General features: G+C 57.3%; 1 protein-coding gene across 20 annotated transcripts in view; it reads right to left on the reverse strand.

The window, feature by feature from the left end:
- IQSEC1 (IQ motif and Sec7 domain ArfGEF 1) overlaps positions 1-17,595 on the reverse strand; it is a 352,756-nt gene that overhangs the window by 7,281 nt on the left and 327,880 nt on the right. For all 20 annotated transcript variants that reach the window (XR_011496628.1, XR_011496626.1, XM_070493483.1 and 17 more), the window contains exons 6-12: positions 17,236-17,402; positions 10,830-10,969; positions 10,291-10,320; positions 8,836-8,961; positions 7,539-7,638; positions 4,913-5,074; positions 3,816-3,992 (exon numbers count right to left, since the gene is read on the reverse strand). Coding sequence is in view for 18 of the 20 variants with exons in the window: in XM_070493483.1 (XP_070349584.1) it covers positions 3,816-3,992; positions 4,913-5,074; positions 7,539-7,638; positions 8,836-8,961; positions 10,291-10,320; positions 10,830-10,969; positions 17,236-17,402 (902 nt within the window). In the remaining 2 variants the exon portion in view is untranslated. The remainder of the gene's footprint in view (positions 1-3,815; positions 3,993-4,912; positions 5,075-7,538; positions 7,639-8,835; positions 8,962-10,290; positions 10,321-10,829; positions 10,970-17,235; positions 17,403-17,595) is intronic.

A 17,595-nucleotide genomic window follows, 5' to 3' on the forward strand; every position in this document is an offset into this window, starting at 1 on the left:
CCAGGCCTGGAGCTAGGTCTGGGGCTTCAGACGGTGCTGACCGGGAGTTGAACAAGACCCTCCTCCCCTCCCCCTCCCCAGTTTGGGCCAAGACTTAAGAGTTTGGCTTTTCTAGGAGAGCGTTAACTTGGATGTCTTTGAATGACGCTGAGCTTCTTAGAATTCGTCTTTCCAACCTCCTAGATCCGCATGAGACGTGGGTGTCCCTACAGGAGCGCTCTGTGCTCCAGTCCCAGAGCCCCGCCCCCAGGCACACCCACAGACAGCTGCCCACTACAGACCCGCGTCCAGGTGTGCACATGTGCACACAAGCACACACCATCTACTCATGGAGGCGGAGCATGCCAGAACAGGGGCTCGTGCCCATGTGGCCACGCACCCCTCACTGCACTCTCCGTCCAGGTACCTCCCCCCGCCTCTGGATCCTGTACCAGCCTCTCCTAGAGCCAGACCAGACCCTGCCAGCCTGCCACGGCTGGGATCAGGACCATGTGTGGAAGGGGCTCCTGGCACGGCTCTTCACAGCCTTCCCCTGCTCTCAGCGTCAGGACAGGATCCAGGCAGGGCTCTCTGCCCAGAGGTCTTGCTTTGGCCCTTAGCAAGGCTAGGGGCTGAGGGGCACCCACTCAGCGACAACAGCCACGCACGCTGTGCCAGGCCTTGCTCTGAATGCTTTGCAGGCGTTGACTCTCACAGAGATTCTTGGAGTGCAGTACTAGTCCCCACCTTGCAGATGGGGAAACTGAGGCCCAGAGATATAACTTGTCCAGGGCCTGACAGCTCACGAGTGGCAGGTGGAGGGGAGATGATCTCATGGATGTGACTCCAGAACCCATGTGCTGTGTGCCCTCTGCTGGGTTCTGCTTCGGTGGCCATCCTGAGTGTGGCCCCAGTGCATTTCCTGTGCAGAGTGCCTGTCCTTGGGTAGCAGGTGCCGCTTTGGAAACTGGCCGCCAAGAGCTGCCAACTCTCCCCAGAGAGGGTGGCCCTGGTGCAGGACCCAGCAGGTCTCCCCCTGGGCCGATGACAGGTGCAGACAGGTCTTTTAGCCCCTGGGAGACGTTCTCTCTGTGGGGACTGCTGTGGACTCAGAGACCCATGGACAGTGTGCACCAGGACTTGACTGATCTGGGAAAGGGACTAAGGCCCAGTCACGCCTCTGGTCACGGTTCCTGCAGGTCCTTGATTTCTGGCCAGCAGGGCTCTGGTGCCACTGAAATGAGCCTGGGGCCCTGGCCAAAGGAAGGCCACGTGGAGAGACAGAAGGCAAGGCCTGGAAGCTGAGCCGGGAGCTGGAGCTGGAGGTCAGGCCCCTCCCTCTAGCTCTGGAACGTCAGGGGCTCCTGGAGGCATCTGCTGCTGGGCTTCCCCGTGGCCCAGCAAACTGCAACTGCTTCTCCCATGCCCAGGGTTCACGCCGGGCTGGGGCCACGTTCCTGTGTGCTGTCTCCTGGATGCGTGTGTGACTGTAGGCCAGGGCAGCTGCTCTGAGAGTGATGACATGCCGACCACTGAGTGTCCGCTTTCCTGAGCAGAGAGGCTGCCCCCAACGCCTTGCCTCTTCTTGACAAGCTCTTCTTGGTGAGGGCCATGGGGGGTGGGAGTGATGCTGCCTCTGGAGAGCACATAATTTCACGTCTCCAGCTGCCAAGCCCAGAATCTTCAGGGAAGCCTGCCGACATTCGCCTGTCTGCCTCTGGAGGTTGCAGGTGGCCCATCCCCAGTCTGGGCCTTGGCAGCTGCTAGACTCACCTAGCCCTCCAACCTCCCTGGGTGCAGGGGGCTTTCTTTCCTGGGGATTCTTTTCCTTGTGGCTTCAGGCCCTGAGAAGACTCAATCCGTGGTGTCCTTCTCAGCTCAGAATCCCCAAATGACAATGGCAATAGTAACAGTAAGTGGCAATCAACCAACCCTTGGAGCTCCATCCCTCACATGTCTGTGGGCCTGCGCATGTGGGTCTGTCTGACCCCTAAGCTCTGGCAGAGAGTGGAGAGCTGAGGTCCTGACTACCAGGACCCGGAGTGGGTGTGGCTGGCCATGCTGAGAGCCTTGGTTCCAACAGAGCCACTGCTCCCTGAGGGGCTGGACAGGGCAGGCCCCGGCCCTCCAGGGGCTTCATCAGGGGACAGAGAGGCCAGAGCCTGCCCCACTGCACAAACTCAAACACGGGCTCGGCCCCAGCCAGCAGAGGCCCAGAGCTGTCCACTTAAGCTTATCTGGGTTTAACAAGCCATGGGGACACCAGTGCTTCTCAACCAGCGGCAATTTTGCCAACTGAGGACACCTGGCAATTTCTAGAGACACTAACGATGGTCATGACTGGGGAGTATTACTGGCATCTTGTGGGGAGAGGCCAGGGATGCTGCTAAACATCGTGCACAGGACAGTCCCCAGAGCAAGGAATTATCTGCCCCAACATGTCAACAGTGCTGGGGTTGAGAAACCCTGGTTAACCCTCATGCTGGTGATGGATTGCTGATTTTTACTATGAAAAAAAAAGACAAGACAAAAAAAGCAAAGGAAAAAATTTAACTCAAAAAAAAAAAAAAGAAGAGAAAAAAAATTTCTGAGAAATGAATAAGCCGAAGGGAGCAGGCAGTGCTGCTGGCGGGGCAGGTGTGGGATGGAGTCATGAGCTGCTCTCTTAGGGGAGCCCAGAGCTGGCCACGCGGTGATGCCTGAGGCAGGGTGGAGTGGGCAAGCCCCTAGGAGGGGAGGAGGCCGATCTTGGCCTGAGATCGTCCCCCAGCAACCAGGGGATGTGTCAGGCTCCTGGGGAGGGGCGCCCGGGGCCTCGGGGCAGGTAGAGCCTAGGGTCCTGGGAGCCCACAGGGCCGGCCCAGCCACGCACACACTGTGCAACAACGCCCTGAAACCTCTGCTCCCTCGCAGCCCCTGAGCCTCCTCCCTGGAGAAGCTGACAAGCTAGACACGACTGGGGCGGGGAGTAAGGGGCTACTGGGGTGCACCCCTCACTTCACAGCTCCTCTGGCAGCGCCAGTAGGCAAAGCAGGCTGGAACAGGGCTCACAGGTTCTGGCTGGTTCTGCTCCCACGCTTCCCTCCTTCACCTGCCCCAGCCGAGAGGACCAGGCCAGTGAAGGCTGCCCACAGAAGCTCCCTGCTCCCTGACGCTCCAGGGACACCTTGCCCCGGGAAATCTGGGAGGCTTGAGGAGTGCTGCTTGCTTGGGTTTAAGAGGCTGGCAGCAAATTAAACACACACAGAAACAAAGAAACAACAGCAACAAAAACCACAGTTTCTGCCAGGGCTTTCCCCTGACATCCCAGAGCCAGCCGTGGCCATCGCCTCTGGGCTGGACGGAGGCCCGGGCTTCCGAGGAAGACCTGTGCGGGGAAAGCAAGACCAGGGGCAGCGGGAGAGGACATCTCCAGACAGTTTAGAGGGCTTCACTCCATTTCATTCATCAGCATAAAACACAGGGACGTGGCAGCACAGAGTACACGGGACACACCTGTCAGCACGGCCTGGCTTGCCCTGTGTGAGCAGTTTCAGAAAATAAATAAAAGAATAAATAAAACCTCGAGAAAAAGAAAGGGAGAGTGGGGATAACATGGCTGTTCTGCCTCTGACAGTTCGGTCCTGTTCCTTTTGCCTTTTGGGGATGCCCTGTCTGTAAGGTCAGACGCTGCTGTGGTTTGGGATGGTCACGGGAAACAGTGCTCTGCTTGAGCCCTGCCACTGGGGGCCACCACCTCAGTCCCTTCCTGGGCACAACGCATGCCCCACCGCTGATGCCCAGTCTGAGTCCTGCATGCATTGGGCTAGGATGCTGGCCCTGGGTCCAGCTCTTACCCGCTTCGGAGAGGTCCCGCAGGGAGCTGCTGAGGGCGCTGCGCTTGAGGCCCTCGCCACTGGTGTAGCTGTCGTCCAGGCAGGCCCGGCTCAGCGTCCCGTTGCCTGACTCCTTTTTGAGGCTGGAGCACTGGGACATGCTGGGCCGCACAACGCCCTTCTGCTTCTCGAGCTCCGCTGAAACAGAGGGGTGAGGGGCCCAGTGAGAGGAGCACGGCCTGGAGAGGGCAGCCTGGGTGGGTACAGGGCTAGGACCCACGTCAGGAGGGCAACACAGAGGCCCAAAGCCCTTTGTGCAGGGCTGGCACTGCACCACATGGCCATCTGCCTGGAAGGAGGACGCAGGAAGGAGCAAGGGTTGTCTTGGGAAGAGAAGGTGTAATGGCTACCTTCAAAAAGAGGGAGCTGAAAGGAGACCCTGGGAGGGAGGGCAGAGAGGCCAGAGGGCCCTGTGGTTTGTGGGAAAGACAGTCACTTCAAGCTCCAGGGTTGACAAGGAGACAGACTTGCCTGGGTCTGGAGATAAGCAAGGTTGACTTGACCTTGCCGTAGATGGGGGCCACAGGTGGGGACACCCGTGTGCCTTCAAGGAGTGAGGCTTGGAGCCAGGGGAAGCAGGGTTATAATCAGCTTTAATGGAACCCAGGGGATGGCCTCAGCTGTGACCCCATCAGTTGGCCGGGCCATGATGCAGAAGACCAATAGATAACAGCCATGCGCAAGTGCAAAGAACTCAGCTCCAGGACTCTGGAAGCTCTTGTCCCATGGGGTGACCAGGGAACCAGGGGCCCAGCTCAGGGCATGCAATGTGGTCCCAGAGGCAGGACAGGCCTGGGTTTCTGAAGCCCTGGCTCTGACCAGGAGGCCTCTGTCCCTTCCTCTCCCCTCTGTGGTACCTTCTGTGGCCTAGGTATGTGGGCTGCCTGGTCACGTGGCCAGGGAAAGGCCAGAAGAGACCGGGGCATCTCATTTCTGTGGGCTCCATGGGTCTCTGACTGCCGTCAGGGCCGCCAGATGGGAGGCAAGGCCTGAGTCCAGAAAGTTCTGAGAGATGCCAGGGTTGCTGGCTCTTCCCCTCCAGAAGGTCTGCAACTTACACTCTATTCTGTGCTTCTCCATCTCTTGCACCTCCGCAATGGACTCCCGCAGATCATCGGTGAATTTCTTCCTGTCTTGAGGATTGGGAGCATTAAAGTTTATTAACACTTTGATGTCTGCTCCGGGGACGGCAGACGTGAGCCGGATGCCATTGGGGTAGTCTGCAAAAAATGAGAGAAGAGCCCATGGTCTCAGCGTGTTCTCCACAATCTGCCTCTGGTCAGGAAAATACTAGCAAGTCTAAATTGAAGACAGGCATGAGAAGCGCTCAGAGCCCAGGCTCTCAGCAGACACGTGGCACCAAGAGGAAAGGCTTTCACAGGGCACGCCGAGGGGCCACATGACACTCCCCATCTCCCTACTTGGGTCCGTGTTCTCCATTCGTAAGTTGGGGGCAGATCTGGCCCATCTGAGGGGAAGCCAGGGCTCTCATTTTTCCCCTGACCTGATGGTCATGGAGCCCTGGACCCTCCAATTTGAGTCCTTGGTCACTGTGCCTGGGGCTTGAGACAGTGGCCAGGTGCTGCATCCAGGAGACACGCAGTGTCCTGTGCTGGGTGGAGAGTCCTATCCAGTTGCCTCCGACGATTCTGAAACCAGATTGAGCTCAGTTCTCTCCCAATGGCTTCCAGACCCCCAATTCCCTGGGGGTGCACTATGGGCGCCCCACACCCCACACACTCTATGCTGAGTGCAGCGTCTTTCTGCTCAGTCCTGTCGGGTCCCACCTCCAGGCTCGAGGGGTCTCTGGGGCTTTGGTCCCCCGGCAGTGCCTCTCTTGTGAGGGGGAATTGAGCATCAGCCATGGGGTGTTTGAAGGCTCTTGGCCCAAACCAGACCTTACCTGGCCTAGGTCAAGGCTGGGAACTCAAATGCCTTGAGGCCCGAGCGGCCCCCAGAATGCAGGACGCAGGCCAGGTGAGACGGAGCAGCGGGAGAGGGCCAGGGGAGGGGTGCAGCACGCGGCCAGCCGCTGCGGGGGACTGCGGGCCCAGGGATGCCACACCCCACTTTTCAAGAGAAACCAAAAGTATCTCAATTTTAATGCGAAGATTAAATATCAGCTCAACAAACTTAAAAAACTGTGCAAATCAAATATAACATAACTGAGCTGGGACTGACCCAAAGGCCGCCAGTTTGAGACCCCTAGTGTGAAGGCAGGTGCTATAGGAGTGTCAGGGTTGGCTCTTGCCAGCATCTGTCTCCAGGACCAAGAGTCAAGCCCTGGGAATCTGAAAATGATCCGGGTGCAGCCTCTGTCCGGGGATTCAGTCTGGTCAGGCCCACTGCTGGGAGCATCACTGCTGCCACCACCCCTCGTGAGACGGGGCCTGCCGGTCGGGACAGTGCACCAACCTCTCTGGTGCTGTCTGATGAAAAAACCAAGGAAAGGTGTGTCTTCCGGCCTAGGGTAGGGTGGATGAGGCAAGAGATGGGGAAATGGATGGCGGGGTCAGCATCCAGGGCTTCTTGTGGGCACCTGAGAAAGGAGGGGCCAGGCAGGTGCTGGGCCGATTTGGGATAGAGAAGGGATAAAGAACCGCAAACCCAGGCCCTTGGGATGGCCCAGCCATAGGCCTGGCCCTCTCTCAACCTGCAGATGGAGGGCCTATCAGGCAGTGCCCTGGAGACCTGTCCAAGAGGATGAGGCCTCCCTGCTGCTGGAGACACGGTGACGCTCCATTGGGCAGTCCTCCCCTCGGGCCACTCTAGGACAGGCTGGGCGGCAGGCCCCCACCCATCTCAGGAGGACTGGCCCAGCATGCAGCTCAGGGACCTCCAACAGGGAGGGGACAAAGAGGAAGAGAGGAAAAGGGAAGGGCACGGGCAGCAAAAGGAGCAAGGTCAAAAGAAAAGTCAGCAGGATGCCCTGGGGGAGCCAGCTCCCCTCCGAAATCCCCAGGCCCCCAAGACACCCTTACACGCAAGAAGGCCTTCTAACGGCACCGAGGAATAAACCCCGACTAAGCACGTCCTCTGTGCCAGCGGCTCCCCCAGCACTTTACGGGCGTGGACTCATCTGATCCTGCGAGGTGCACTGTCCTCCCCCCGTTTTATAAATAAGGGGACGCATCCAGGGAGGTTGAACAGCCAGCCCACAGAGCTGCTAACCGTGGAGCTGGGGTCTGCGCCTAGCCCTCGGGTGTGGGGCTCAGCTCTTGACCTCTGCAGCCCCTCAGCCTTCACCTCCCCGTTTGTCCATCTGTATCTGCATATCACCTATGCTATTTACTTGATGTTTTCCTATCAATATTTTATTTAAATAAACTCACTCTGCCCTAAATTAAAAAATCTTACCACCTACAAGAAGTGACAAAGTAACCTTGGTGAGCACCCCGTGTGGTGTTATGAAATTCTTCCTAGTTACTGTGCTTATCAGACACCGAGCCCGTGCTCTGCTCTGAGGGAAAGTGGGACGAAGAGAGCACAGGAGAGGCCACCCCAGGGTTCTGTCCTCGATGGACCCAGGAGGAAGGAGAGAGAATCGGAGGAGGCTGCTAACTCGTTAGGCACTTAGAGCAGTGTGAGGCTATCTCCTGCCACACGGGGTGCAGGCTGAGCCTGGACATGTGCTCCAGGGGACATGGCCCCTGCCAGGCCAGGCCGGCCCGAGGACAGACTTACACTGGTTCTCGAAGAGCAGGACCTGCATGCCGTACAGGGAGAAGGACTGCCGGAAGCTGTACGTCACCGAGTTCTTCTTCTTCTGGAAGATCTTGGTGACCTGGGGGAGCCAGAGACAGAGGCTGAGCCACACGGCCCACCCTGCCTTGGAGCAGCACTGGGAGCCAGGGTCCTGAGCAGACTCGACGGCAACCACACCGTCCTGCGTGAGTGCGCCCTGCAGTTCAGAGGTCAGGAGGCCGTCGGCGCAGGGGAGGGTGGACATGGGGAGGAATGCGTGCCCATTCGCACCGTGATGCGGACACCGGTGCGAGACCCTGGTGCCATCCTGGCCGGCAACAAAGCCTCTCAACCCAGCAGAGGTGGCAGGCATGTCACTGTGCCCAGCTCCAATGGCACTAGGCAAGGCTCTTATGTCCAGGCCCCTATCTGCCCACTGTCACCCTCTGAGGGATTAATTTTACAGAGGAGGAAACCGAGGCTCAGCGATCTGAAGTGACTTTCCCAAAGGCAGGCGCTCTCAGTAAAGGACTTGAACCCACGTCTGACTTCCAGCCTCAGGAAGCAGAGAGAAACAGCGGGTCCTGGTGCCATCAAGCACTCAGAGGTCAGGGACAGGGCCTTCTGGCAGGGGAGCCCATGGTGCGCAGGAGGGACAGAGCCGAAGGACAGGCTCCCCCGCTCTCCGCAGGGGCGTCTTCACTCCCCTGGCTGGCGTCCATGCTACCTTTTTCCAGGCCAGAGCTCCTCGCCTTCCCTTTGGGGAGCTCCCTCTCTGCCACTTTCCATCCATCAGTTCGGGGGATGGGCTCTGGCCAGGCTTAGCCAACGAGACAGCACTGCACCTGCTGGCCCCTGGGACCGGCCCAGGCGCGGGCGCGGGAGGCAGGGTATCCTCAGATTACGAGGAAGAGACTCCCACTGGTGGAGCTGCCGAGGCCGACTGTCTTCCTGGACGGAGCTGCCTGGCAAGGGAGCCGGCGGAGGGGAGGGCCCGTATAGCTGAGAGCTGGAGGCCATAAAAAGGAGCCCTGCTGACTCGGGGCCTCTGGAACAGCTGGCGCCGACACTCCAACCCGCTCTGGCCTCTTACAGGAGCCAGTGAAGCCCGCTTTCATGGGCAGCAGTTTGAGCAGGATTCTGTCCCTTGTAACCCAAAGACCCTGCGCTCACCCCACCCCTGCCCTCTGCCTCCCGACCCCTGGCCTCTGCCCCCCACTGCCCACTGTGTGCAGGCACACCGCCAGGTCTCCCAGTGCCATGCGCTCAGCCACCTCACCCCACGGGAACCACATACCACCAGGAGGTCGTTGAACAGGAAGATTTCTCGCTGGTGCAGCCCGAGTTTCTGGGGCTTGTTTGGGTCGGGAACCTCGAAGAGCCGGCAGTAGCAGACCAGCCGCCGGTGGGGCAGAGAGAGCACCTGCATGGGGAGAGGCAGTGCTGCTGTTGGTGCTGCCCCCTGTGGCCCCGTGGCATGGGAGTCCAGCCTGCAGGCCACGGCCCCAGCCCGCAGGCCTCATGTGTGAAACGTCTTCTCTGGGAAACTGTCCAGAATGGAGCATGTTCCTTGGCTTGTGGCCATTCCTGCCCCTGTCCCCAGGAGTCTTCTGAAGGACCACGGGAGCATCCTGCCTCTGGTGAGACCTCCTTCTGACTCTTCCAGCCACGGACCAGACTTCTGAGCACATCACACTCACAGGGAGCCCCAGGCAGGGAGGAGGGCATGTTTTCAGAGCCCCACAAAGCGCCCGTCACACACACAAGCCCATTAGTCCCTGCAAACATTTCTCCAGAGGGGTCTATTCCAGGTGAGGAAGCTGAGGAACAGAGAGGCTGAGCAACTTGCCTCAGCCACCCCTGGAAGGTGCAGAGCCAGGAGCCGATTCCAGGCCCCGGAGCTTTCCTACTTTCCCAGGCCCTTCCTAACGGACTTTCACGGCTCTGATGCCTGAGATCCCATCCAAAATCCTGAGCCAGCAGGTGCTGCTCGGCAGGGCCTGACCTGGGCCTCCGCTCTGCACACAGCCTCTGAACACACCTGCCTGCATGACCCTGGCTGTTCAGGTGAGCCCCCCACTCACTGAAGCCCAAGCCACCCTCAAGGCCAGGCACAACTCAGCTGGCGTGTAAGGGTCATGGTGACAGACCATCAAGGAGGCCCAGCTGTGGCTCTGGGAGGGCCCAGGCTCATGCAGGAGACAGACATATTAGTAAAGAGACGGGACACACCCAGACAAGTGCGATGGAAAGCAGGGAGCGTTAACTCTGAGGGGCGCCCTGCGGAGGGACGCCCGAGATCAGCACATCACAAATTCATGACAAGGGGAGGGAACAGTGTGGCCTGGCCTGGCATGCTCAAGGAGCAGCATCGTTTGGAGCAAAAGTGTGAAGAAGAGAGGCTGGTGGGACGTGGGGCTGGAGGTGGGTGAGGGCAGGTCATGGGAGCGTCCAAGGGCCATGGTCTCTCTGGGGAAGCTCTCAGTGTCAGGTCTCATGCTCAGGCCTGTCTCGGGCTCTGTCTGTCTGCTCTCGGCCTGACAGCACAGCCCTCCCCGTGTGGCTGTGGTCTCTGGGCCCGCAGAGATTCACAGCTGGGATACTTAGGAAAATCAAATTTTTTATTGCTCTGGAAATGAACTCCTGCAGCCAGAAACACAGATCTGGGAGCTGGGAGATGTGGAGCAGGGGGAGGACAAGCTGGCCCCCCGGGGCGGGGTCCCGTCGGAACATGAAAGAGAGGGATACTCACGCAGCCCAGGCCGTGATGCAGGGATCCAATCTAGATGGGGAAGAGCAAACACGCAAAAAGATATTATGTTCGGAAGATGCATCTGGGCCCGGGGAGCTAACAGGACGACACCCAGGAGGTGAGTGCGCCCCCCCGCCCCCCGCCCCTTCCCTCTGCTCTCTCCAGCCATGCCACATGGAGCAGGCCGGGGGACCCTCTCTCTGGCAGGCTCTGGGGGACTTCGAGGGCATTCCCAGGTCACCAAAGAACCACTGCACAACCCTGGCTGTTGGTTTATTAAGAGCCTCAGGTTCCCTTCAAATATAACCCAGAGCCAACAGTTGTCATTCCCAAATATTAGGAGCCACTTAAAACACAGAAAACCTGAATCAGTCACCAACCCCTGCCTGGAGGAGCCAGTTCCAAATGGTGCCAGGGCCACCGGCCGAGGCCAAAGCCAGTAGGGCGGACCTGGGTCACGAAGAGAGGGTGGGTAGGTGGGGGCGAGCACCTCGGGCCTCCCCCAGCGGCTCCCCTGGCGACTTGGGGCCACCACATACCGGCTTCTTCCCCACAATGAGCTTCTCCACCTTCTGCACCTGGGACACATGGTCCTCATTGGTCTTCAGCTCCCGCTTTCGGATCCGCTCATAGATGCCAATCAGCATCTCCCGGGGAATGTCCTCGCCGTCGTCCACCCCTGGGCAGGGAACAGCGGCCAGGCATCAGGTCTGGCGGGGGCCGAGGTGGCTGTGGCTCCATCCAGCCTCAGGTCCCAGGCTCACCCCTGATTTACCAGTTTCTTAACCAAATCAGAACAGCGACCCCTTTAACCAGTCCCCAACAGAATCGAAGACCCTCCAGTCCCACAGCTACGGAACGCTTTCAGTGAATTACAAATTTCCTCAGAATCCTTCCAGGGGCAAGGCCAGCACAACGCCCCGCACCAGCACAGAACCCCTGTGCCACCTTCTAGCTGTGCTCAGAGGGCTTTAGAAACAGTCCCTTGCTCGATCCTGACCACGGCCCTGTAGGGTGGCAATAACTATCGCCATTCCACAGATGGGAAGGCTGAGGCCTGGGGAAGGGGCTGGGGTCGGGGGAGGCTGTGTAGTCGGGGTTTGAGCATTCAGGCTCTGACAGGCCTGGGCCCAAGTCCTCGCTTCACCCCTTACTGGCCGTGTGACTCAGTCTCTCTGAGCTGGGAGTCCTCTGTGTAACGGGTCACCAAGAGCACAGGCGGCTTCACAGGGCTGTTGTGAGGAAGCGAGAGCAGCTCATGGCATGCCCCAGCAAGGGAGATCCCGAGCGGCCGAGGGGTGTGACCGGCTGTTGTCCCACAGCACGTGGGCAGAAGCTGGGGGCGGGGACTCCATCCAGGTTGCTCTGACAACAAGCCTTTCTGCTACACCTCCCTGGACAACTGCTATGAGGAGAACCCAGCGCTGCTCAGGAGAGAAATGCAAACCCACGTCCACCCTCAGACCGCAGACTGGCAAAAGCCCAGCGGTTTGGTACAGTGCTCTGGGGCGAGTCTGTGGGGCCGGTGCCCTCCCAGACTGCGGCAGATGTGAAAGGGATCAACCCTCTGGCGGGCAGTGTCGCACTGCCCATCACAATTACACTTTCCAGCACTCTCTGGCCCACTGATTGCACTCGGGGAACGGATGCCACGGGACATGATATCCCAAAGTTATTCACTGCAGCATCCTGCATCTCTATCCACAAACAGCAGACAACCGGAACGAAGCCATTTACCCACTGCACATCAGCACCACGGAATACTGTGTCCCCGCCAGGAACAGCGAAGGAGGCCACGGCGAACGACGCGAAACTATCTCCTAAATTTATTAGACGAAAAAAGCAAGGTGGAAACCCACGAGAGTAAAGCATTCATGCACGTCCACGCCTGTGCAGCAGAGGCCCTGTGGGCAGGACTAAATGCTGCCCACATCCAGGAGGAGACGGCGTGCCCAGATGGGGGTGGAGGGTGGGGGCCTCTGCTACCACCTTTTATACCTTCTGGGTTTTGTTTCGTTTTTTAAATAGACTATTTTTTAGAGAAGTTTTAAGTTCACAGAAAAATTGAGGGGAAAGCACAGAGATTTCCCATATACCCCCAGCTCCCTAACAGCCTCCTGGACTGTTAACCTCCCCCATCCGAGTGGTAGGCTCGTCACAACTGATGAAGCTACACTGACACATCATAATCCCCCGGAGCCCACAGTTTGCATGAGGTTCACGCTCGGTGTTGCACACTCTATGGGTTTGGACAAATGTACAATGACATGGATCCACGATCACAATACTATACAGAGGATTTTCACTGCCCTAAAAATCCTCTGTGCTTTGCCTATTCGGCTCTCCCTCCACCCTCACCCCTGGCACCCACTGAACTTTCCACTGTCTAAACAGTTTTTCCTTGTCCAGAATGTCATGTAGTTGGAATCCTACAGTGTGCAGCCTTTTCAGATTGGCTTCTCTCACTTAGTAATATGTATTTAAGGTTCCTCTGTGTCTTTTTTTTGGTGAGGAAGATTGTCGCTGGGCTAACATCTGTACTACTCTTCCTCTATTTTGTATGCGAGACTCTGCCACAGCATGGCTCATGAGCGGTGTGTAGGTCTGCACCCAGGATCCGAATCTGTGAACCCCAGGCTGCTGAAGCGGAGCGTGCGAACTTAACCACTTGGCCACCGGCCTGGCCCCTCCTCCATGTCTCTTCGCGGCTTGGTAGCTCATTTCTTTTTAGTGCTGAGTAACAGTCTACTGTCTGGATGCACCACAGTGGATTTACCCCTTCACCTACTGAAGGGCATCTTGGTTGCGTCCAAGTTTTGGCAATTATGAAAAAGCTGCTGTAAACATCTGTGTGCAGGGCTTTCTGTGGACATAAGTTCTCAACTCATGTGGTAAATACCAAGGAGCACAATCACGGGGTCATACTACTTTCAGGTCTTTAAACTATGTGAAGATAATACCCATTCAAAAAATAAATTAAAAAAATTTAAAAACAATTGCCAATAGTCTTCTTGTCTCTGGACCAGAGCACAGGAACACATCTAGGTTACACGATGTCTGACCCCGTGGACCTTCCTGAAGGAAAGCACCAGAAGTATCCACAAAGGAAAAGAACCATGTTCCCTGAGAAACAATCAGCAGGTTTGCAGCTCCTGTTCAACAAGAACCCCCACCCGAGTCCCAGCCTTCAGAAAGAAACGGCCTCAGAAAGGGAGACACACCCACGAGCAGTGCAGGTGTGGTTCCAGAACCACAGAGCAAAACTCAGGAGAGCCAAGCACAAGCCTACTCAGCAAAAACAAGAAGCTCCCCAACAGCAGTTAGCGGAGGCAGGAGGCAAGGCCAGCTCTTCCAAGACAGACACGGATGCAGCTCCCGGATCCCCTCACGGGCCACCTGCACCCCTGGTTTATCCAGAGCACCCAATGCCTGCCTTCCAGCTCCGCCTGTGCCCCAACGTGAAGGCTCCCACAGACCACTTTGTTGGCCACAAAATAGTTCATTTCGGGGACTGCCAAGACCCCAATATATACTGCCTCTCTCCCATTCTGGAATCCCAAGTTCTTTCTACAAGCACCAATGCGAATTCTTTCTGCTCTTCATCTCCACAAAGATCTTGTCAGTGAGGGAACCCAGACACAAAAGGTCACGTGGTGTAATGATTCGCCATGATTCCCACACACGGGAATACTTTTCAGCCATAAAAAGGTAAGAATACAAGATATACACAACATGAATGCATTTCAACATTATGTTGAATGAAAGAAAAAAGACACAAAAGACTACATACTATATAGTTCCATTTATAGGAATTCCTGGAGCGGGAAATACTACAGTGGCAAAACCAGATTAGTGGCTGCCCATGTGGGGATATAAGAGACTAGTACGGACAGAATCTTTTTTCTTTTCCTGCCCCTTTGTTTTGATTTTATTATTTTCTTCAGTAAGAAGTTCAGTTAAGAAGATTTAGTCAGCGTCAGTAAGTGGAGAATTGGCTGATTTTTCTACTTTCTATTTTTCGGTCACCTTCCCAGCCATCTCTTTATAACTTTGACCACTCAAATACCTCCAGCTCCCACATTTTTCTCTTTTTTAACCTTTACTTTTTTTGCCTCCCGCTCAACTTTTTTTTTTTTTTTAAAAGACTGGCACCCGAGCTAACATCTGTTGCCAATCTTCCTTTTCCTTTTTCCTTTTCTTCTTCTCCCCAAAGCCCCCCAGTACACAGCCGTACACTTCAGCTGCAGGTCCTTCTGGTTGTGCTATGTGGGACACCACCCCATCAGGGCCCAATGATTGGTGCCATTGTCTGTGGCCAGGATCCAAACCGACAAACCCCCAGGCCACCGAAGCAGAGAGCATGAACTCAACCACTCAACCAGGGGGCCAGCCCCTCAATTCTTCTTAAGACAATAAAGGGGCCAGCCCAGTGGCGCAGCAGTTAAGTGCGCACGTTCCTGCTTTGATAGCCCAGGGTTTGCCAGTTCGAATCCTGGGTGCGGACATGGCACTGCTTGGCAACACATGCTGTGGCAGGCGTCCCACATATAAAGTAGAGACAGATGGGCACAGATGTTAGCTCAGAGCCAGTCTTCCTCAGCAAAAAAAAAAAAACCCAGGACTGGCAGATGTTAACTCAGGGCTAGCCTTCCTCAAAAAAAAAAAAAAAAAAAAGACAATGAAAACACCACAACCCTTCCAAGGAAGTTGTCAAGCCTCCTGATTTCTTCCTTCTAACTCCCCTCTCTCTGCATGTGTGGCATCTATAAATAAAGTGACATGTGATCAATTAAAAAATAAAGTAAAATAAAAAAATAAAAGCAATTACCAATAAAAGTAAAACCCTGCTTCTCTGGCGCCCATGCTGAGCCATTCCCCCAACGTATCCCTGGACCCCCCAGAGGGTCTCCTGCTGCTGGACCCATAGGGCAAACTGGAGTGAGAGATTCTGGAGAAAGGGTGTGGCCAGCACGTGTGGGGAAGGCGTCCTCTGAAAAGAGCAAGCTGGGTGTGTGCTCAGCAAGAGCGCCAGCCTGGCTTTGGGAGGCCAGCCTCCTGCCCCCTCTGACACTCACTTCCTGTGGGACCTTGCGTAAGTCCCTTCCCTCTCTGAACCTTGGTTGTCCCTTCTTGAAGCACAAGGAAGATGGGGCAGGACACCGGCAAGTCCCTGACTTAAAAGAGATGAGTTGGTGGGAACAGCCAAGCCACTGACACGAGAGTGGCTGACCAGCAAACATCTGACTCAGCAGCCCGGTCCTACCTGAGCCTTCCGTCCTCTGGGAGAACCATTTCTGGTTCCTCTGTTATTTCTCATACAGGGGAGTCCCAGATTACAGGGATGAGGCGCCAAAGGCAGGAAAAAGAAAATCCTAATCGCATCCCAGAGACCTTTGAACGCCCCCAGGGTCACCAAGCGTGCAGCACGCAGCCAGCTCCCCTGGCAGTGCCGGAGCGGCCTGCGTCTGGGCCATGTGGACTCTGTGAAGAGCAGAACAGGCTCAGCCCAGCGAGGACGAGGCTCATGGCTGGACAGGCCCAGGGCTGGCGCTGAGGGGGAGGAGGAGTGCACGACCCCTGCACGTGGACGTGTCCTCTGCTCGCCCTAGCTCGCTCTCCTGGCCATTCTACCTGCCATTAGTGAGGCTCCTAGACTCCTTGGTTTCCCAGGAACCACAGCCAGGACCGGGCCTCCCCTGGGGCCTGCGATGCCCCTCAGAGCCGGGAGGGCCGCACACAGGAAGTGCTCTGAACCATGCCCGAGCCGCCTGGCTTCCCGACTGTCTGTGCCCGCTCAGGTCTTGGAGACAAACTCCGGGGAGGCAACGTCCTGCCATCCCCTGGTGGCCTCTGCTCTCTGGGAAACATCCGGAGATCCTGGTAGCTGCCCTGCTACGGCGGCACCCACCACCAGGGGGCGCGCTAGGACGGTTCAAACCCCGGGAGGGTCTGGAGATGCTGCAGGGAGAATTATCTTGCCAGGGAGAGGGGGTGACAGACAGCAGTTTTACAGAAATAAAGGATGAGGGTGGAACATTTAAATGGCTCAGCAAGCTCACAAAGGTGGACTGGATTCAGAGCAGCTTCCCTTTTTTAAAAAATGTGATCCCATTTCTTAGGGGACCTCAGCCCACTGCAGCTGGCGTTTCCCAAGGAGGGGGCACAGCCCCTCCCTCTCCTCCCTCCAGGGGCGCCAGGTGCACGAGGGACACGCCGTCCGCTAAGAGAGCCACCAGAGAGCTGGCCGCTCCCTGTTTGGCTCCTTCCTACGGGATGCTGCCAGGAGGACGCCCCTGTGCCTGCCTCACCAGCACCTGCCTAGCACAGGCCCACCCACCAAGGAGAGCTGGCCATGGTCTTGGGCCCAGCCAGACACAGCACTCTCCGTCACTGCACTCATCGTCAGAATGAGCACCGGGGAGGCACACAGCACTGGTTTCCCCTTTAGAGTGACGACGCACGGTTCCTTTTTTAAATACAGAGGCTTCAGCAAAACACAAATGAAGAGGTCAGTGTGGAGAGGAACGCGGAGCACAGAGGAGGGGTGCCAGCCCTGCCTGCTCGGCGGCCTTGTGGCTGCAGCTGTTCTCCTCCGACCCCACAGGGTGCCTCCCTGGGCACCCCTGTGCCGGGATGCTTTCTCGGGCCTCTGCCCCCTTGATGCATCGTGAATAACTCCTCACCCTGGCCTGTCAAACCCCCGGGCGCCTTTTAGGAACAAGCTGAAACATCTCCTCCGTGACTGAGGTTCCCCGACACCCCCAGGCCCAGGCCTGAGTCGCCCAGTCTGTGCTCTTCACAGTACTCGGTGCTGCGTTCTCTCGTCCCGAGGCCCCGCTGACAGCCAGCTGCCCTGGAGCCCAGCTCCCCGTGTCCAGCCTGCGGTCCCCCACCCGGCAGCGCTGCTCAGAGGCTGGCTCTGCGGCGCAGCGGCCGGGAGCTCACCTCGGAGGTTCTTGACGAAGTCTTCCAGCTTCATCTTGCGCTCTGGCTTGACGTTAGGGCTGTACATGTCCGTGTTGAGCAGAATGATGGCGAAGGCCAAGATGAAGATGGTGTCCGGGTTCCGGAACTGCCGCACCACCCCAGGGTTGCAGATGCAGTACCGCTGACTGGGGGGGGCGGGGGAGAGGGGGGAGGGGGGTCAGGGCCACGCCCTTCAGGGCTGGAAGGGCGCCTGCCCCTCACTCACGAGCAGCCGCCACAGCTCAGCCAGCTCTAATCAGCGAGGCCGCTCAGCACCCCCGGAGCCTGTTTCTGCATCTGGTACGGGGTCCGGCAGAGTTGGCCCCGACTACATGCCCG

Source organism: Equus asinus, chromosome 21, assembly GCF_041296235.1.
Source record: "Equus asinus isolate D_3611 breed Donkey chromosome 21, EquAss-T2T_v2, whole genome shotgun sequence".
Lineage (NCBI taxonomy): Eukaryota > Metazoa > Chordata > Mammalia > Perissodactyla > Equidae > Equus > Equus asinus.